We start from the raw sequence: 19,688 nt of genomic DNA on the forward strand, positions 1-19,688 counted from the left end.
TTTACAATAAGGTTGTATTTGTTAACATAAACTAACAATGTACAATACTTCTATAGCATTTATTACTCTGATCTTGTTAATTTCAGCATTTACGAATACATTTATTAAAATCAAGTGTTGTAACTGTTTTTACATTTAATGCTCCATGAACTAATACGAATAACTGTATTGACATTAACTAACATTAACAAGAATTTATACATATTGAAAACTAGATTGTTCATTGTTTGTTCATGTTAAAAGCATAAAAATAATGAATTTAATAATGTTTACTAATACAACCTTATCAACCAATTATTATGTTACCAAGGTAACATGGAATATCCATCTGATACATCATTTTACTATGGTATCGCCACAGTAAGTTTTTCTACGGCGTGAGAGATGACAGCTGAGCTAGTCATGTTCAGTTTGCATTAACCAAAATCCATTTCCAGTAAAAAAAATTCTGAACCTCACCAGGACAAAAGTTAATACATGTATTTAAAAAAATGTAAACACAATTTAAACAAAATGTTATTTATTTAGTGAAATCTTGAAATACGGTGTATGGACATCCAAAACCTTTCGTGTCTGAAATGAGATCACATTATTGCAAAATGTTTAAAAAACTGCATCTAACAAGATAATGTTGTCTAAAATAAATGAAAGATGTGTTAATCCACACACCTTCATGATTTTCTTGTCATGATGATACAACAGGTACTGAGATTTCCTTTCTTCTACAGACTGATTCTGTCCATTTGACCACACGTCATTCGTTGTTTACTGTCTTCAGAATAAAACTGTTCCTGAACCAGCAGCTGACGTCGCCAATTTCCCACCACATATTTGACTTTATTTAACTTTGATGACATGATATTAGCCAGTTTGCACCTTGTCTTCCTGTGCCCATGCTGGACTATGCCCACTGGGCAGCTGAGTAGCAGGCATACAGCGATGACTCTTATATGTGCCTAGATGTCTGAAACTCCGCCCACACTGGTAGCAAGAATAGGGGGTGGCCCCACTGTGAATGCGCATGTGTGTATATAAATTGCCCAGCTCCTTAAATCTGCGCCCGCACTGGGGACAAGCATAAGGACTCTCTCCAGTATGTACACGTTGATGGCGCTTGAGTCCAGACAGCACCGGGAAGCCTTTACCACACTGAGGGCAAGGAAAGGGGCTCTGGGCCCCACTGTGGCTAAGCCGGTGACTCTTGAGACGTGCGGCATGGCGGAAACGTTCCCCGCACTCGGAGCAGACAAACGGCTTCTCGCCAGTGTGGATGCGCTGGTGCTGTCGCAGGTTGCCCAAATAGTTGAAATGCCGGCCGCAGTCTCCACACTCGTAGCCACCCTCCACTTTCTTCACAGGTGCCCCCCTTACATGTCCTTCTGGGCCTCCCAGAGCTCGGCCTGCTTCCCCCGAATCACCATCCACGCGAGAGGAAGAACCTCCCGGAGGGGACTGCAGAGCCTGGGTTCTTTCATCGTGGTGCATAAGCTTTATGTGTTCCTCCAGGAAAGAGGAGTCAGGGCAGAGAGTCCCACAGAAGGGGCAAATAAACGTATGAGAGGAGAATTGCTGACCTAGAGAAAGTAAATGTAAGAGTTTATTTCAAGTTTCAAGATACAGAGTAAGACATGACTTTTCCACATTTTACGATAAACAATATAGATTAGGATTAATGAGAAAAAAAATACTTTATCTAGTGGCTATAATGTGCTGTATAGGTAGGTGGTTTAGATAAAACTAAAATGACTTTTTCTAAACTGGGATCTTTCAGAATGGTATTCAGAGACACATTTAAAAGAACCACACTGGCTTTCCCAGCTAACCCAGTCCTAATACAATGTAATAAACTCGATATAACTCAGCTGACAATTATTTATCCAATGATGGCAACTCAGTAGAGTTTGCAGGAGAGCTATGGTAAACAAACATGTACACAGGGTTCAGTAGATATTGTGAACCATAATGCAGAATGTGTGAATAAGCTGTGATTGACGATAAGACATTTAAAGTGAATGTCAGTAGTACAGCCTTCTAGCAAATTTCTCTTTTTTCAAAACACTGACCTGGCTCTATTTTGTCCACATTGTCCTCTGCTGGGCTGCTTCTGTCTTCTCGGGGGGAGCCCGGTGTGTCTAAAGAAAACTGAGAGGGGTTTGAGTCAGAAACTGACCGCAAACGTCCTCTATCTCCGTCTGAATCTTCAGTGTCATCGCCTTCCTCAGCAGGAACATTTTCACATTTCATTTCAGCATCACCTGATGAAGTAAGAAGAGATTAATAGCAACACTCAAGTAAAACACATACGCATGCGCATTTTGACTGCATCTAACTACATGGATATTCTATATGCAATGATCACATGCACTTTTTAGACTAGCCATTACTACCTTTGAACTCGGTTGAGTTGAGCTCCACTCCAGTCATCCACTCATAGTCATACATGCGTTTGCTGGCAGACGGTAACATGTTAAAGATGTCCGTTTCCGCGTCCGTATCCCCGGCACCGCTATCCGTCCACAGGCTCAGAGACGCGTGCGGCTGCGGTTCAGCTCGCGCATCCCGCTCTGACCCAAACGCCTGGTCGCTTTGGTCGCTATCCACTTCAGCACCACCCCGCTGGTTCTTATCCTTCATCAGATAGTCACAGATCGCGTTTATGTTCTCCTTCTTGACCACTGGCATCCCGGGTTTGGTCTTCTTCATGTCTGCGCTGTATTTCTGGTCCGTTTTCCTGCCCTCCAAACTGCTGGAGTTCGAAACTCTTCCGTCTTTCTCCGTCGACTCCAGTTTGGCCTTGAGCAGCTCGATCTCGTCGCTCTTCTCGCGGAGCTCCATTTTAAGGACTCTGATCCGGACGCTGACCAGCTTTCGTATCTCGGACAGCGCGGACTCCAGCACCACCGTGATGTTCCTGCCGAGATGTTCCGTGATCTCGGTCACCGAGCATACCAGCTGCTCGTCTGGTTCGAGCTCAGAGAAATTTTCATCCTCTCGATTGAAGGATGCTGTAATGTCCATAAACGCGCTCTGGGGCTCCGATGACTGTCCTGTTTCGATATAGCAATGGTTTCTTTTACGGTTCATGTTAAACGGTTCAGACACTCACCTCCGTACAGTGTTTTGATCGTGATGGGCACTGAGGCTGCAGACACCACAGAACGCCAAGCGAACTTCCTCCCACTTCGGAAGTTGAGGATCTAAACAGCGCCCTCTACAGTGCCACCCTTTAGTTGCAGTGCGGTTTTAGAAACAATGCAGCAGATCCCTTCGATAATAGCACCCATTGTTCTATTTTCAGTGGCATTGTGTAATAGTTTGTGCCTCTCTGTAAGGTTCAGTGCAGCATGTTAACACAGAATAAACCAGTGTTGCAAATATACTGAGTTTGTTCTTTTCAGATTATCTATTGGTCAGTTTACCAAACAGGGTTTAAGTATAGTGCCAGATTAAGATGTTTGATCTCTGTTTTAACTGAAAACACAGCTGGCATGTTTTAAAATATTAGTGCCATTGTTTTGTCGCAAGATGCACACCAGTATTGGTTTTTATAAGGTATGTTTGTAAAAACGACCTAAATGTAATAATATAAGGCCTAGTACTGGATTAATCTAAACCTTGTGCCGGAAACTGCTCCTATATGTTGTATAAATTAAGTGTAGTAAGTGATATTAGTATTCAAATGGAATTTTATTTTAATAATACTGTAAAAATGTATACTATAGCACGCCTTTTCAAAGAGGGTCTGATGCATCCAATTTTTGGGGGGAAATGAAATTTAGGCATCAAACTATAAATACATTAATAGGCAAATAATAGAAATTAAAAAAAATATTCAATAAAGATTCTCACATTAAATCTATTCAGTAAATTAACATTGTAATGTAGTACAGTAAGTTTACAGTACACTGTAAAAAAAAACTCCATAGAAACTGTAGCTGGGTTGCCGGTAACTTATCGTAGATTTAAATTTATGTTTTTACTGGCAACATTTTGTTCAAAGTTAAATGAACATTAAACATTTACAAGTCTTTGTCTTTATAGAGTAAAACTAAAAAAACAGCATCAAGCAAAACATTCTGTGAAACAAAATCTGAAGCAAAAAATAGAATAAGGATGATGATTTTCCTGTTCCCAGAATGCTTTTGCATGTTATTGTATAATTTTATTCTGTAAAGATAAAGACTTGTTAATGTTTAAAATTTATTTAACTTTGAACAAACTCTTGCCAGTAAATAACATACATTTAAATCTACAGTAAATTACCGGCAACCCAGCTGCAATAACATTGTAATTTCTACGGATTTTTTTTTACAGTGTAGGCCTATGTGATTCTGCATTCCAAAATTATTATTTTAATATCTTTCAACGTAGTCATCATAACAAAGTCTTAATTTGATACTGGGGGTCCTTCCTCCTGTCTATCGATTAAAGGGGCCTTGGCCTGAAAAAGGTTAAACAACAGTTAACAATAACTCCAAAACAAAGACAGCTGTGTTTATGCCCTGTCAAACATGTAATAAAGGGATACTAGTTACAAAATATTAGTTACGTGTTGTCAACAAACAAACATACACAAATACAGTATAGGTAATGTAAAATTATTTTTTATGCTATTTTAATAATCATTTTTGTAGTTTATTTGTCTGGACTTCCAAACACACAGGTCAAAGAGAGAACAAATGCATAAAAAAAATTTAACTGGTAAAATAAATTCCAGTATAACTACAGAGACAATTTGCATTTACTCCCATAAATCTCCCAAAGATTTAACTTGATGTGCAATATGAAATACACAATAAATATGCAATTAAATACATTATCATTATTTCATTATTTATTTTTAATAAAAAACAGTCTAAAGTTACATAATGACACACAATATGTACACATGCATTTTGGCTTCCTTTAAACAAATGTGGCTTTATATTGGACTGTATCGCTTTCATTGACTTCCAGCACACCACTAAGGGGCCGGGATGGTTCTGTGGAGGGGTAAATGCCATTTCTCATTTTGCTTTGGCACTGCCGAAGCTCAGCTGCATAGCCTTCAAAACTGTCCTCCATAGTTACCCCCTTCACACTGACTCCCTTGTCCAGCACAGACGAGTTCTCTTGGGCTGCTGAGGTGGGACACTGTTCCCCCTGATGGTTGGCAGCTGAAGTGCACACGTTTCTTTCCTTTGTACCTTGAAAAAGGAGTTTGTACAGAAGTCAGTCGAGCACATACATACATAACTGTACAGAGAGAATGTGGCAGTGGGGAACCAGAAGAGTTATAGGCTACTGATAATTCAAGTTAGTAAATACCTAATTTTCAACATTACAAGAAAAAAGAATAAATTATATACACCTTGATTGTCACATTGTGATTATGTTCCGAGCATATGTTCTTGAAAACAGCTGATAGTTACTACTACTCGTCCAGTATGTTTTAAGACATTACTACCACAGACAGCATGTAGGTGAAATAAGTTAAATTAATTATTTGCACCACAACTTCTTAAACTCACTTTTACTATTATATTACTTACACTCATTAAGATCTTAAAGCTATAGTTTACCCAAAAAGTAATATTCTGTCATTATTATCTCATCCTCATGTTGTAAACCTGCATGAGTTTATTTTTTCTGATGAACACAAATAAGAAGATATTTTAATAAATGATGGTAATAATAGGAAAATAGGATGGGTACAGTCAACTGTGTGCTTACTATCATTTATCAAAATATCTTATTTCTCATTTATTAAAATACTATCATAATATTTGTTTTCCTAAGTCAATGGTAACAATAAGCTGTGTGCTTACATCATTTATCAAAATATTTTCTTTTGTGTTGATAAAAATATAAAAAACTCAACATGATGATGAGTAAATGATGACAGAATTTTTATTTTTAAGTAAACTATCCCAATAAGATTGACCATCCAACCAGAAGGTGGCAGTATTGCCCTATTTGTAATAAAACTAAGCCCTCCTTTAAAATGGTGCCTTTACATGAGTCATCTAAGAAAGTGTTCTTATGGTTTGTTGATTATGTATAAGTTTTTAGAAAAGCACACGTTTAGTATAGGGTTTAAATGGGTCAAACAGAAGCATGTTGATCATGCAGTTATATTTTAGTCGTTTTGGGCAGTTAGAATGATTGTTATTATACAAAAACATGCAGTACACCATATCAGGCATTTGATTATTAGTACATCAGATATTATCATTGCATCTACAGCTTCATCAGTGAGGTGTATATATATTTATATTGAAATGCAATTAAAGGTAGCATGGATATAAAATAATAGGAAGGAAAGAAAGGTGCATAAGATGACATGATAAAATCAAGTAGGAAAACAGAATGAGTACAGGGATGTCACACACGATCACAGGCAAGCCTCGTCTGATTTTATTGGCATTTATTGAATCTAATTAGAATCACACAGACATGATCAACTACAAAGAAGACAGGATGGAAAGCAATTCAACAATGTGATAAATTAAGCTCAAATATTAGCATGTTAATATCTCTGGTTAAAGTTTAAAGATTCAGCATTGTTGAAGAGCATTGTATTCAATGATGGCTATAGGGCAGTTGTTCTCAAACTGGGGGCATGGTGCCATGGGGGCCCGTTTATCAATTCATCATAAATTCTGTTCAATTAAACCTTGGAAAAATAAAGCATTTTGCACCTTTTAATATGTTTTGGGGGGGCACTCACCAAAAAGTGTGAGAAGCACTGCCATAGGGGTATAGATGGGAAGGGACACACATTCACAGATTGATTTATCAAAACAAACAAAAAATATGAGAAATGATCTTTAACCCCACTAATTATGTACAACACCCTCACACAGCACTATAAACAACACATCTTTAATACACCCATGTTAACACTGTAAAATACTGCAGTAATTCATATACATTATAACATAATCTGCAATCCTAATTTATTTACAAATGTTGTCTTCTGACAGAAAAAAACAACAAAGTTATGCTCTGTTATTTTGTATTAAAACTTGAGTATTACATATGTAACATGTTATTTACATACAGTATACATACTTAAGTTCTCCTCTAGGCAAAAGGAGATGAACTATTATGAACTATTATGAGAATTTGTTTTGACATAAATTGATTGTACCATGTCATGTACTTTGACATGCAAAAGAACAGTTTTTAGCATAAAAATGCTTGTCAGTGTATATAGTGTTTAAAATGCAACAGGTGAATTCAAGATGTTTTTATCATAACACTAGTCTATTCGAATACACCAACCACCATACGAACACACATACACCCATACTCACGGCTAGTCAGGTGGTAGATATACCTGGGCTGGTTTGTCTGTCTACAGAAGGTGGTGGAGTGAAGTTGGCCACGAGTAGGCTGCCCTCAAAAGGGGCCGGAGAGCTCGGTGGAGGTGGAAGCAGGGTGGAGTTTGGGCTGTTGATATCCCCCTCCCCAACCAGAGTTAGATCACCCAGCCCGTCCTCGTCATGACTCTGAGGACCAGAGGAGCGTAAGATGGGGGAGAGCGGGGCAGTGAAGGGGGCCGATTCGGGGCTGGGTGCGCGGGGATGTCCGTTAGAAGAGCTGGGTTTGGGGAAATGGGAGATGGTAATGGTGGTGGTATGGCCGGGTTTGTGGGAAGTGGGAGTGGAACAGCTGGGAGGCTGGGGTTCAGGATCAGGGTCCACGCGAAGAAAGTCAGGAAGCACCAGGTCTTCTTTTCTCAGCAAGCCTCTTTGGTCATCGACACGACTGCTCTGGGCACGACTGAGCAATTCGAAAAATTCTAGGAAATGAGAGAGATTTAAACATTGAAAACAAATTATGACAAGAAGCCCAAACTACATGTAATGTACAGTGAAAAGCAAACCCAATAGCAGCCCAGTACTTCAAGAAGATTTAAGATTACTTTATTGGTCACGAAGGAAATTTGCCTTGGACAAAAAAAAATTTGTCGAACCAAAAATAAAGTAATCTTGCATACTTGTCATTTAAAAGGCCAGTACCAATATACCTCAATATATACTTTGATTTGTTTTGTCAATATGCTTTATGCCCAGCTGCACTACTTCCTGAACTTCAGCCAGCTCCTTATTTCCTGTCTGCCATTATTGGACAAACTGATTTATCCAGGTGTGTCTGATTATTGTTGTTGTGACTACTGAGGTCAGGCACACCTGGATTAATCAGTTTGTCCAATAATGGCAGACAGGAAACAAGGAGCTGGCTGAAGTTCAGGAAGTAGTGCAGCTGGGCATACAGCCTATTGCAAGGAAGCGGCTAAAAAATCGGAATAATTTTAAGACATAAATTATGTAAAGGATAATATACAGTGGTGGTTCTCAAACTTTTTCGCGTGCACGCCCTCATGTGTAGGGTGCACCTCTTTGTGGCCCCCCAAAGGAAATTCATATTCTTAGACTTAAATTTGAATTAAACAAAACATATTAAATGATACAATGCAGTGCCAATGGTTAGTAGCCTGATGTTTAATTAAACAAAATTTATGATCATGTATTTTTATAAAATGTCATAAATCCCACAGTTTGAGAACCACTGATATAGGGGAGAGCAGGGGTGAAAATACAATTTTTCAGAAAAACATAATTTTAAAAGATAATGTTTTAGACAGAGATATATTTTGCTGTGGTCAATAACTCACAAGTGTCGTCTATCAATACCAGGTGGACGTTTGAACAAATGTAAAACGACTTCAGTATAATTTCTCTTTGAAGTAGTGAATTGTTACTTTTGACCCTGTCTGTAGGGACGAAAGTAACACACAGGTGGGTCAAAAGTAACAAACCAAGATAGATTTTTGTGTTAGACTTGTTTTTAGTAAATATACAGTACTGTGACCTCGTTAATATGAAACTGCAAACTTATTTTGTCATTTAACTTTGTAAAAAATACATGTTTTTTATTTCAGTTTTATCAAATGTTTCAAAAGCAACCAACAGTACAAACTTAAATTGTTGAGAATAAAAACCATTTCAACAGTTTGAACACTATGAAAATGAAATTAAATAAAATTAGAATAAGATAATTTTTCAACATATACAAAAGTATTAGCAGCGGTACCCCGACAGGATCTCCTCACCTTTAAACTCGATTTATTTTTATTTTGAAAAACTCTGAGAAGTCAAACTTCAGCATGTGCTATAGCACTAAATAACTTGTAGATTGAAATGAAAAATACAACGCATTATACGAAAAAATGACCGCTTTTGGAATTTACTTATCAGGGTTAAAAACACCTTTCTGGATCTACACACGAAAAACGGTGAGTAAATAACGGTGAGTATTTGTCAGCTCTGTCAAGGGTTGTGTGCTAAAAATGCTGTCATAGTTTGGGATGCAAATGTTATCAGGGCTCCGAGAAAATCGCTTTGTTACTTTCGTCCCACGTTAGTTTTGCCCCGGTTCTCCCCTACAGTAAGATGTTATTGTTGCAAAATTAACAGGGTGATCATACACTAAATTAATAACAAAATGAATAGTCATTAAGTACCAATTTAAAGGGATAGATCACCCAAAAATTCTTTGTTCTGATGACCACAAAGGAAGATATTTTGAGGAATGTTTAAAACCTAACGGATAATAAGCCCCATTCACTTTTCCCACTATGGAAGTCAATGGGGCTCATGATCAGTTTAGTTTCAAACATTTCACAAAATATTTTCTTTAGCGTAAATTATGTGAGTAAATTATGAAAGATTATTTATTTTTGGGTAAACTATCCCTTTAAGTTTAGTACAGAAGAAAAGGTTGGAACCGTACACTTTTACAAAATTATACAAGTATTCCAAAAAATATTTACCTTCAGTTTCATCAATGTGATTCCTTTTGCCCTTCTTTCTCTCTGATGCTGCTGGCTGAGGATGTTTGTCTTCAACTCCTTTCGTCAGTTTCGTCCCTGAGCCGTTGTCTCTCTAGCAATGCAGCAAAGACGCATGTATGATGAGTGAATCCTGGGCTGTCTTTTACAATTATTTTCATTAGGTTTAAGTTTGATCTATTCAGCGGACAAACAAGACAAAATGGATTGCGTAATAATTACTGATATCGAAAAAGATCATTCGATGCACACTCTTTGCCAAACATCCGACAGAAGCAAACAATTGTTGGATGAATGAACACATGCAGGCAGGACACCTTACAACTGCATTGACTAAAGACATCTCACCTCTTTTGATAGATCTTTCTTGTCTGCTGATGTTTTAGAATTGAGTGTTTTAGACTTGTCTGTTGGAGGAGTACAACAATAATTACACAAAGGAATGTTGAGGTGACCTTGATTGTATTATGTGTGTGTGTGTGTGTGTGTGTGTGTGTGTGTGTGTGTGTGTGTGTGTGTGTGTGTGTGTGTGTGTGTGTGTGTGTGTGTGTGTGTGTGTGTGTGTGTGTCTACCTAGTAGACTCTACAGTGTGGGGACCAACACGAGGAAAACAGTATGTGCGTAGCCTGATGTGCACCTCACCAGAAATGTAACAATGCGTTCGTTCTACACAGACCGCAAGCGCTGTGATTGGTCCTCTAAAACCCCTCCCATAAGGTCAAAAAAATCTGTGTCATATTTCTTCATAGGCATTTCCGCTTGCGACAGTAAGAACAAAGATGGGCCAAGTTGAGGAGTGATTTAACTCAAACTGCAAAAAAAAGTCGCTGTCTATTTATCCTGCTAGTCTTCTCAAATCATACACAGCGAGCTTCTTCTTCTTGGGCTTACTGGCCAAGCTGCTTCTTCTTTGGCTGTTGCGCTGTGGGTTATACGCGTGGATACTGCCTACTAGCGGTAGGTATATGTGTAATTGCACGTGGACACTGACAATGACGCAGGAATATAAATGAAATGTGACGCATGGCCTACGGCGTCGAGTCTATGCCGTAGGACCTACGCAGAACTACAATGAGCCCTTAAATAAACTCAATTTATTTAAAAATGTAAAATGCAAAGTTTCATTTGAGGCTCAGGTCTAAAGGTTGGGTTAGGGCAGGGATGGGCAACTTCGGTCCTGGAGGGCCTGTGTCCTGCAGAGTTTAGCTCCAACCATAATTAAACACACATGAAGCCAATTAAGGTCTTACTAGGCATACTAGAAACTTTTAGGCAGGTGTGCTGAGGCAAGTTGGAGCTAAACTCTGCAGGACACCGGCCCTCCAGGACCAAAGTTGCCCATCCCTGGGTTAGGGGATGTAATATACAATTTGTTTATGTCATGTACCTTTGGCTGGATCAGCCCTCTCTAATACAACTCGTAGACCGTCAAGGTTTGATATGGGCACTCCAAGATCAAGAATCTCTGTCTCTCCACTCTAAACAAAAGAACAATTTTACATTCAGCATAACAAAGCATTTTACCACTACAAATTTCACATAAGAATAGGGCCAAAATGTGTATGAAATGGTTATGTGCAGGTCGTCTCATAAACCGTGGGTAACCCACGGGTCGAGTTGGGGCGGGTAATAAATTGTCACTTTGTTTTTATTTGGTTATTAAAAACAAAATAAAAAACAATTATGTTGCGTGCTATTCCCTATAGCCTATATTAAATATTTGGGAATATATATTTTCATATTTTATTAGGTTCTTTGATAAGGTTAAAATACGTAGGCCTACATAGGAACGTAACTAGTAACTTGTGCAACGTAACTTGATGTCCTCAAAACTTTGGCTCACGTCACAAAAACAGCATGCAGCTCGCAACGAAAAAATAAAAGACATGGTTCGGGAGAAATTAAGGTCGGGAATTTGTGAATAGATAATTCAAACGCTGCTTTGTAAATGTTGAAAATGTTTATCATTATCATATCTTGTTATTAATATGACCATTCTTGTTTCTATGCCTCATAAGCGTATGTTGTTGCCAGTTTACATGGTGATGTAATCTAATTGTTTCTAGCACTTTTAGGCTGAAATAAAACCTGTTTTTACTAACATTAAAATGCCTAGAATGTCTATTTAATGGTCGCGGGTGAGTTGTAAAAATAGATACAGTGGTGCGGGGCAGACCAAATCATTTCATTAAAACGAGACCCACGGATCACGACTATGTGGTGGGTACAAAAATCCCAGGAATTAAGCTAAACTTGGCTCTACCATCACAACCAGGATGTGGAATAATGTGCCCTGATAAATCATGCACTGTAAAAAAATGTTTCCACTTAAATTTTGAAGTATAATAAATATGGATTTACAAGTCATTTCAACATTGATTTTTTTATGTTGACTAGTGATGAGTTGCTGTAACTTATAAAATAAAGTTGAATTAGCTTAAGTTACTTTAACTTTATTTTAAGTTACAGCAACTCATCACTAGTCAAGGTTAAAAAATTAAAGTTGAAATGAAATACAAATTGATTATACGTAAAAATGCAAGTGCATTTTTTTACTCTGTGCTCAGTAAGATCATGATAATACATTGTAAATAGGATGCAAGCTTAGCATTAGCCTATTTGTTCTACATTAGCATCTGCTTTTTAGCCTAGCCTCATTTCTGCAAATCACCAAAAGTCATATCTAGTCCAAGCCATTAGGTGCACATTCTTATTATGGTTTTGATAAGGGTCTTTGCTCTGAGTAGATCTGGTAGACCGCTGGCTAAAAATAAACTAGCTGTCATGCAGAACTGAGTGGTTTTGGCTTTGTGTCAAGCCATCCGTCTCTAAATTCTGCTTAGCGCTGTATTCCATTAACTTCTGAAGGCTAGCTCAAACGACTGCCTTTGACCACTGTCTAACATTTAAAAGGGGAAAAACTGCAGTGGAGTATCAGTGTGCCTAATATACCACATAACTCCACACCCTGTGACACTAAACCAGCTGCATGTAGAGTTCACATCAGGAAATTCTTTAGCATACAGACTTATTCAAGATGAACTTCAATTATTAGATGACTTACCTATTTAGATTTTAAAAACTAAATTCAGACACAAGCACAATAAATGGGTATATTATATGTATATGAGTATATGATATACAGTAGATGAAAACTATATGTAACCAGTGTTACCAGCAATAACTTACTATTCTGGCCACCAAGTCGCCAAGGTGGAGTCCATACTTTGCAACCACAGGACGCAGAACCTCTGTCACAGGTTTTGTTGGTTTTGCTTTCAACCCAACCGATCTGTTAATGGGTACCAGATCCAGTCTGAAAATAGCAAGAAGGATAAAACTAAGCCACTGCCAACCAAGGGACACATTTGTTTGATTTGTGTTCTTTATGCAATACGAAATACGGTCCTCTTGAGGGAAACAGATCATGCTGGTATGAGCGTAAAGAGTCAGTGTGTATTTCCTATTGAGATAAAAGTCGAAAAACGGATACCCTGTTTGGAGTAACTATTGGGTCATTAAGCATGATACGACTCATGTCTGCGCAAAAGAGACATCATAATTTACCTGAACAAAGTGCGTTTTTCGAGTCGAACTTCTCTGGAACTGAGAGTAACGCTTTCTTGGTCCAACACCAAAGGCTAAACAAGAAATAACGGGGTAGAAGAATAAATACGCAGCAAAGTTCAAACATAGATAAAGGAGTAACACTGTATATTTAATACAAGTAAAAGCCGAAGGTGTCCCTCTACCTTTTCTCCTCCTGTGAGGAAGAGGTCGACAGCAGCCAGATTAATGTGCTGTTTTTGACAGAGCTCCAGCAGGACCTGCCTGATGGAAGCACCCTGCCGTAAAGGGACACAGCAGCTGGAGCCGTCCGGCAGTGTCACGGTACACGTCTTGCTGCACCTCTCTTTATCCTTGTCCAAAACCAAACATGAGCTCCTCAGCTCACACTGCTTTAAACATACAATTAAAAAACAAAAATATGAATAATTTTTTTACTGTGCCAAGCCAACAGCTACTATACAGTTAATATACCCCCCACCCCCTGGCACCATCTCACGCCCCCCAGACTGAGCACTGTCATCAAAAAATGACTTTCTTACTTAATATTTTTGTCTTGTTTTCAGTACAAATATCCAAAACTTCTTAAATCAAATGTATTTTCTTAATGAGCAAAATGCCCTAGGAAAGTAAAGCTGCATTCAGACTAGCAGCGATTAGCAGTAGCAGAGCGACGCAATCTCATTGATTTCAATGTAAGCTTGGCGACTTCCGGCGACACGAGCAACAGTGACCATTGGCGACTGGATGGGGTGTGTCCAGTTGCGCGACAAAGTTGAGAAAAGTTTATGCAAATGATGTGTGACTTTCGGGATCGACTACCAATGAGAACGAAGCAGTGGAGTTCACGTCAGTTACTGGAGTGGACGGTACTAATTTGTTTATGACAGACAGATTTAATGTTGCAACTATGGTAGCCGTTATGTAATCGCTGATCTCCTTGTCCGTTGCAGCTGGTTCACGTGTTGAAATGAAAACGCGTTGTAGAAACACGTTAGTAAGCTAGTTCTTTTTGTCCCTCTCTGCTATTATAGTTTATAAATACGGCGGAACAGTATGGATGTCTCCTTGGACTTACCCATTCAATGTAAGTAAAGAGGAGAAATTCTGAGCTTGCAAAGAAAAGTCAGATCACTGGCAGAGGTCATTTGACACCAACGAGGACATATTTATGAATAAAGACATTGATTTTGATTAATAAAACACTTAAAATCCTACTTACAGTCCCTTTAAGGGCCGTTCACATTATAACGATAACTATATGCTAATTCACTCATGTGCACGGCAATCGCGCAAATCACTTGCCTTTAATGACATTAACTAATATTGGATATTTCTTGTAATGAAAACTTTTGCAATTGTTTACATGTCACTGACAGCAATGAGCTTCTCCACTGTCATTGAAGTTCAAATAGATTTGATTGGCTGTCAATGGTTTATCGTTCATCAGGTGGGTAAAAATCGCACAGAAAGCGATCCCAACGATATCGTTCATTGTATCTTTATCGTTATAGTTGTTGTGTGAACTCCGCTTTTCTCTTTAATATAAAACGGTTGTCAAAACTATATTTTTTATCGTTATAGTTATCGTTATAATGTGAACGGCCCTTAAGTCTAGTTTGTAGACAAAAAATATACAATTTAATTGAATTTGTGCTTAAAAAAATCGACTAAACTTATTTCCTTAGGTCATTTTGCTCATCTTAATTTAAGAATGTTTAGATATTTGTACTGAAAACAAGCCAAAAATACAAAAAAAATATTTTTTTTGCAAGGAGAACTTTAAAAAAATTGTATTTTAAATTCATAAATGTAAGTGTTTTTGTAGCTCCCAATGTTAACTTTACAGTGTTTCAGCTGAAAAGTTTTGAAAACTGACCAAGATCTTCTTACCTCATTCTTGCTTCCGGGACAGGAGGTGTTTAGTTCTTGACTCGTCCCGGAGGACAAGGAACCCTGAGACTCTCTCCGGCCATTACAATTGTAACATATACATGTTAATGAGTGCATTTACATGTACCACAACACCCTGATAACTACAAAAATAGCTTGTTGGAAATGAACATCTCAACAATGCAAAATCACTGCTGGTAAGATATTCTTTGATACTCACTGTAAGGTAAATCAGGGGGATCTCTTTTCTTTTGTCCTTTCCCAATACTTGGATATCTGTACCATGAGAAAAAGCCATTTTTCTTATCGGAATTTTTATCTCTGAGGTCATCGCTTGACCTCCCTGTTTTGGGCCTCCTGTTTTCCTGTAACATATGATGTGGCAAAGAAAGTCCAATGCCAAAGAACACGTTAGAGTCACATTATGACGAGATTACAAACTGTGTTATCACGAAACTAATAATCTCACTTAAACAGCTGAATGGATCATACAGGATCACACACATTGGTACATATATAGAAATTTATGCTTACGCAGTTCAGTTCAAAAAAATCGTATCCACCACAAAGTGCTAGTGTGGCAACATTAGTACCTTTTTAGGCGTGGAGAATGTGGAACGGTCAGAGGTGAAGCTGTGCTTGGAGGGGGCAGGGCTACATGGGATCGGGCAGGGGTCAGGGAGATGTCGCCCTTCTACCTCAGCCAGCATGCATTCCTGGTAGAGAGTGGACTTCAAGAACCGAGCATAACTGTCCATCTTCATCAAGTTGAAGATCTGTTAAGGAAGTTGAAAGTTTCATGAATTGCTCAATCGAACACTGCCAATCGTCATGTAAATGAGCGAGATTACATGCATGCTTGAGTACAGGTATGTGTATTTGCATGTATATGCGTAGATGTGCAGACCTGCAGTTGTGGCTGTTTAAACATGTGAGGCTGTGGAGCTGTCAGGACATCGTCAGCAAGTTGAGCTTGACTATCGATGTTTACCGGCATGGAAGCTTTGCTTGAGAGAAACCGGTTATAGATCTCCTTAGCTTTGTGGGAAAGCTAAAAAAAAGTTTCTTTTTAGTAAATCATCAAAAACATTTTCTACTAATTCTCTTTTTTGGGGGTGACTGTTTTTGTAGGAAAGTAGGTTAGACACAAGAAGCTATGGATAAAAGAGGTGCGCATTGGAAAATGACACAGACTCAAATCTGCTCGTAGGTTTTCCTTTGTATTTTCGAAAAATTTTACATACACATAACAACGCTGTTGAAAAGATCCACTTTTACACGGATCCAAGAAGACGACTAAATACGCTTTATTACACATGCCAGACCAGTAAATGGCAATGTTACCTTGTAAAGAAACAGTACTTGCCTGCGCACATGTTGTCGTGTAAACAGCCCCTTATATGCTATCAGCTACTACATAGTTTACTGCTCAACAGCCCTGACATATCTCTGTACTCTTAAGGAGCGTGTACGCCAAAGCGTTTATACTTGTGTAAGTTGGAAGTTGTTCCACTGTTGAACTTTTCACTTCACCATCCAATCACAGTGGACTAGGGGCAGGGCAAATACCGCAACAACCAACCAGCGCATCACATAACGACTGATAAACAGAACAGAACAGAAGTATCATAGCAACCCAAGCACCCAACTGAAAAAACGCTTGCAAGTGCCCACAGTTGGCATCTGCCTGGCGTTTTTAGCCGTGTTTAAACGCTTTGGTGTACACAACCCATTTAAAAGCAGAAGCAACAGGACAATTACATAGCATCTATATCACACAGAAAACTTTCGTAGATTATTACCTGCTTTTTGTCATGGTCTGGAATTTTGCTAAAAGATTCACAGGCCTCCCAGAATAAGATGTTCTCCTCACTAAACTCCTTTTTTAGAAACTCCTGTGGGAACATAGAACAGTTTTTAAAAGAAAAGAATAAACTATTCTGTAACATCCCGTAACAAATTGTATCTAAGCTTAAGAATATTTATAGTCAGGAATTGTGGTTAGTGAACCAATAGTAGAGCTCATGTTCAAATTTAAATGTCTAAGATAACAGCAATACTTACAGAAAAATAGCGGACACCCACAGGATCCTGGAGCAGACGCTCGAAGCTGACGGCCCATAATGCAACACGACGTTCTGAAATGCGTCGATGGTTGGTGACACTGGGCAGACTACCATTACTCTCCAAACTGCTAACACTGCCGCTATTATGACACTCAACACCACCACGCTCTGCAAAGAGTAGACATTATCTGATATCAGACTTGAACACTTGTAATTTTAACTGAAACAATGAAAATCTTTGTCTTTTATACATTAACGGGGTGGTTTCCTTGACAGGGATTAGACTAGTCCTAGACTAAAATAAATGTAAGAGCTGTCCAAACTCAACACAACTTGCACTGCCATATCTTAAAATACATCAGTGCCCTTTGTTTTGCCTCAAAATGAACATAAATAATGTTTTTAGTAAGGCGTGTTTGTTAAAAATTTTTATATTTCATAATTAAACTAAGGCCAAGTCCTGGCTTAAGCTAATCCCTGTCCGAGAAACCACCCCTAAAAAAAGGATTAAATACAAAATTTTATTAGGAATGTCACTGAAAGCAAAACGTGGGTGGATCCAAAACAATTACTGGACTTGATGTCATGGTGCATTAAACAATTGCTTTATAGCCTGAAAGCTTTTTTACCTTGTTGTGTTGTGGGAGTGCAACAGACGAAAGTAATAAAAACACGAAATGGAGTTTAATTAAATGAATCAAGTGTAATGGATTTGAGGAAGCAGCAGCATGGAAGTCAAGGCTGTAGCTAAAACGTGTCATAGAGTTTAATTGATAAGGGCATTCCTCTAGTGCAGGTCTCTCCAACCCTGCTCCTGGTGAGCTACTGTCCAGCAGACTTCAGCTACAACCCACTTATGTGTAAATATCAAGCAACCCTGAACACCTTGATTAGTTGCTTCAGCTGTGGGTAGGAGCTAAAATCTGCAGGATGGTAGCTCACCAGGAGCAGGGTTGGAGATCCCTGCTCTAGTGGAATGGATTTGACCGAAGGCGCTCTGACAAGTGAACAGACATATGCTCTAATTTAGAGAAAAAGTGAGTGGGTCTTGTCCCACCCACATATAATGGTTCCTATGGCCATGCATAGTTGTAACATTTGCTTTCCTTAGAAGCAAGTCTAGACAAACCTTAAACTCTCTCAAACTGGAAACTGCTGTGATAATCCCTTTTAGACAAATCCAAAATAACTACCTCATTCTTTCACTCATAGTTTGTTTTATGACTGCTTTAGGTTATCCATAAAATGTCTCACTAAATCCCAAATCAAAAATGAAGCTATTCATTAAAGCCACAACAACAAGTTAATATATACAATTCATATATATATATATATATATATATATATATATATATATATATATATATATATATATATATATATATATATATATATATATATATATATATATATATATATATATATATATATATATATACAAAATCAGGGCTTTGAACCAGAGGAACGTCAACCCTAAAATTGACGTTCCTGAACCGGTTAGAACAAAAAAATTAAGTTCCCGAACCGGTTAATAACATTCCATGTCAGCTGTGAGACATACAAATAAGTAGACTGATCATTAGGACATTACACTTAAATTATTAGTCTACATAAGTTTTCCTTAAGTCTCTATCTTTAAAAATGGCTACATTATGTAAGCGACAAAACTGTAATTCTGACATGCTACATTTGTTGAGTTCACTTAAACACGCGCACACACACACACAGATGGAGGACGAATTACAAATGGAGCTTCGGGAAGAAGATGCAGCATAAACAGTCGCTCCACATAAAGTGAAAATTACGCTGTTTTTCAGTGCTTTATTCGGCAAATGTATTTTAAAAGACTACAGTATGAGACACAATAGCTCAACTCTCTCTCAAGTTTATACATCAAGAGTTCTGATCTTTGAAGGGCATAGGGATAATCACGTTTGATTGGAGTTGGACCAGACACATTCAACCACATGTGCGTACATAAATTGCTCACTTTAGCACCTTTTTAAGGTTAAATTGTTTAAAATCACTTTAGTGTTAACATTTGCAAGCCTTTGAAACACATGCAAATGATCAACTTTCACCCTATTTAAATTTGCGTATTAATCCGTGAATCGCACGCGAGCCGAACCGTGGGTCGTGATCTCTACGGATCACGGATCAGCTGCGATCCGTTACACCACTAATTAGTTTAAAAAAACATCTTGAGATACTTGGTAGCCTACAATATTTTCCCATATATGATTGAGCATTAGAGACTTGGGCTTGAGTGGGCTACTTGCTGGTGGCAAGCTTCTCATTTCTCCGACGAGTCAACGACAACCGA

At 38.3% G+C, this 19,688-nt stretch overlaps 2 protein-coding genes across 5 annotated transcripts in view; both read right to left on the bottom strand.

Moving 5' to 3' along the window:
- Positions 1-503: 503 nt before the first annotated feature.
- Positions 504-3,203, bottom strand: znf16l (zinc finger protein 16 like). Its single transcript, XM_055196735.2, has 3 exons — positions 2,388-3,203; positions 2,064-2,255; positions 504-1,574 (listed from the first exon to the last, which is right to left on the bottom strand). The coding sequence occupies exons 1-3, from the start codon at positions 3,082-3,084 to the stop codon at positions 862-864; spliced, it is 1,602 nt and encodes a 533-aa protein (XP_055052710.2). The 5' UTR covers positions 3,085-3,203; the 3' UTR covers positions 504-861.
- Positions 3,204-4,812: 1,609 nt separating this feature from the next.
- Positions 4,813-19,688, bottom strand: part of rgs12a (regulator of G protein signaling 12a) — a 45,208-nt gene continuing 30,332 nt past the window's right edge. The window contains exons 5-18 of one of the 4 annotated variants that reach the window (XM_055196359.2): positions 17,364-17,533; positions 17,102-17,194; positions 16,207-16,350; positions 15,893-16,075; positions 15,520-15,664; positions 15,300-15,388; positions 13,592-13,795; positions 13,407-13,480; positions 13,029-13,155; positions 11,227-11,317; positions 10,187-10,245; positions 9,821-9,932; positions 7,322-7,786; positions 4,813-5,186 (exon numbers count right to left, since the gene is read on the bottom strand). In XM_055196359.2, coding sequence (XP_055052334.2) covers positions 4,906-5,186; positions 7,322-7,786; positions 9,821-9,932; positions 10,187-10,245; positions 11,227-11,317; positions 13,029-13,155; positions 13,407-13,480; positions 13,592-13,795; positions 15,300-15,388; positions 15,520-15,664; positions 15,893-16,075; positions 16,207-16,350; positions 17,102-17,194; positions 17,364-17,533 — 2,237 coding nt within the window. In that variant the 3' untranslated portion in view covers positions 4,813-4,905. Of the gene's footprint in view, positions 5,187-7,298; positions 7,787-9,820; positions 9,933-10,186; positions 10,246-11,226; positions 11,318-13,028; positions 13,156-13,406; positions 13,481-13,591; positions 13,799-15,299; positions 15,389-15,519; positions 15,665-15,892; positions 16,076-16,206; positions 16,351-17,101; positions 17,195-17,363; positions 17,534-19,688 lie in introns of all 4 variants that reach the window. The other 3 variants (XM_055196350.2, XM_055196368.2, XM_055196377.2) reach the window with 3 other exon arrangements.

Source organism: Misgurnus anguillicaudatus, chromosome 21 (genome assembly GCF_027580225.2).
Source record: "Misgurnus anguillicaudatus chromosome 21, ASM2758022v2, whole genome shotgun sequence".
In the NCBI taxonomy this organism is placed as follows: domain Eukaryota; kingdom Metazoa; phylum Chordata; class Actinopteri; order Cypriniformes; family Cobitidae; genus Misgurnus; species Misgurnus anguillicaudatus.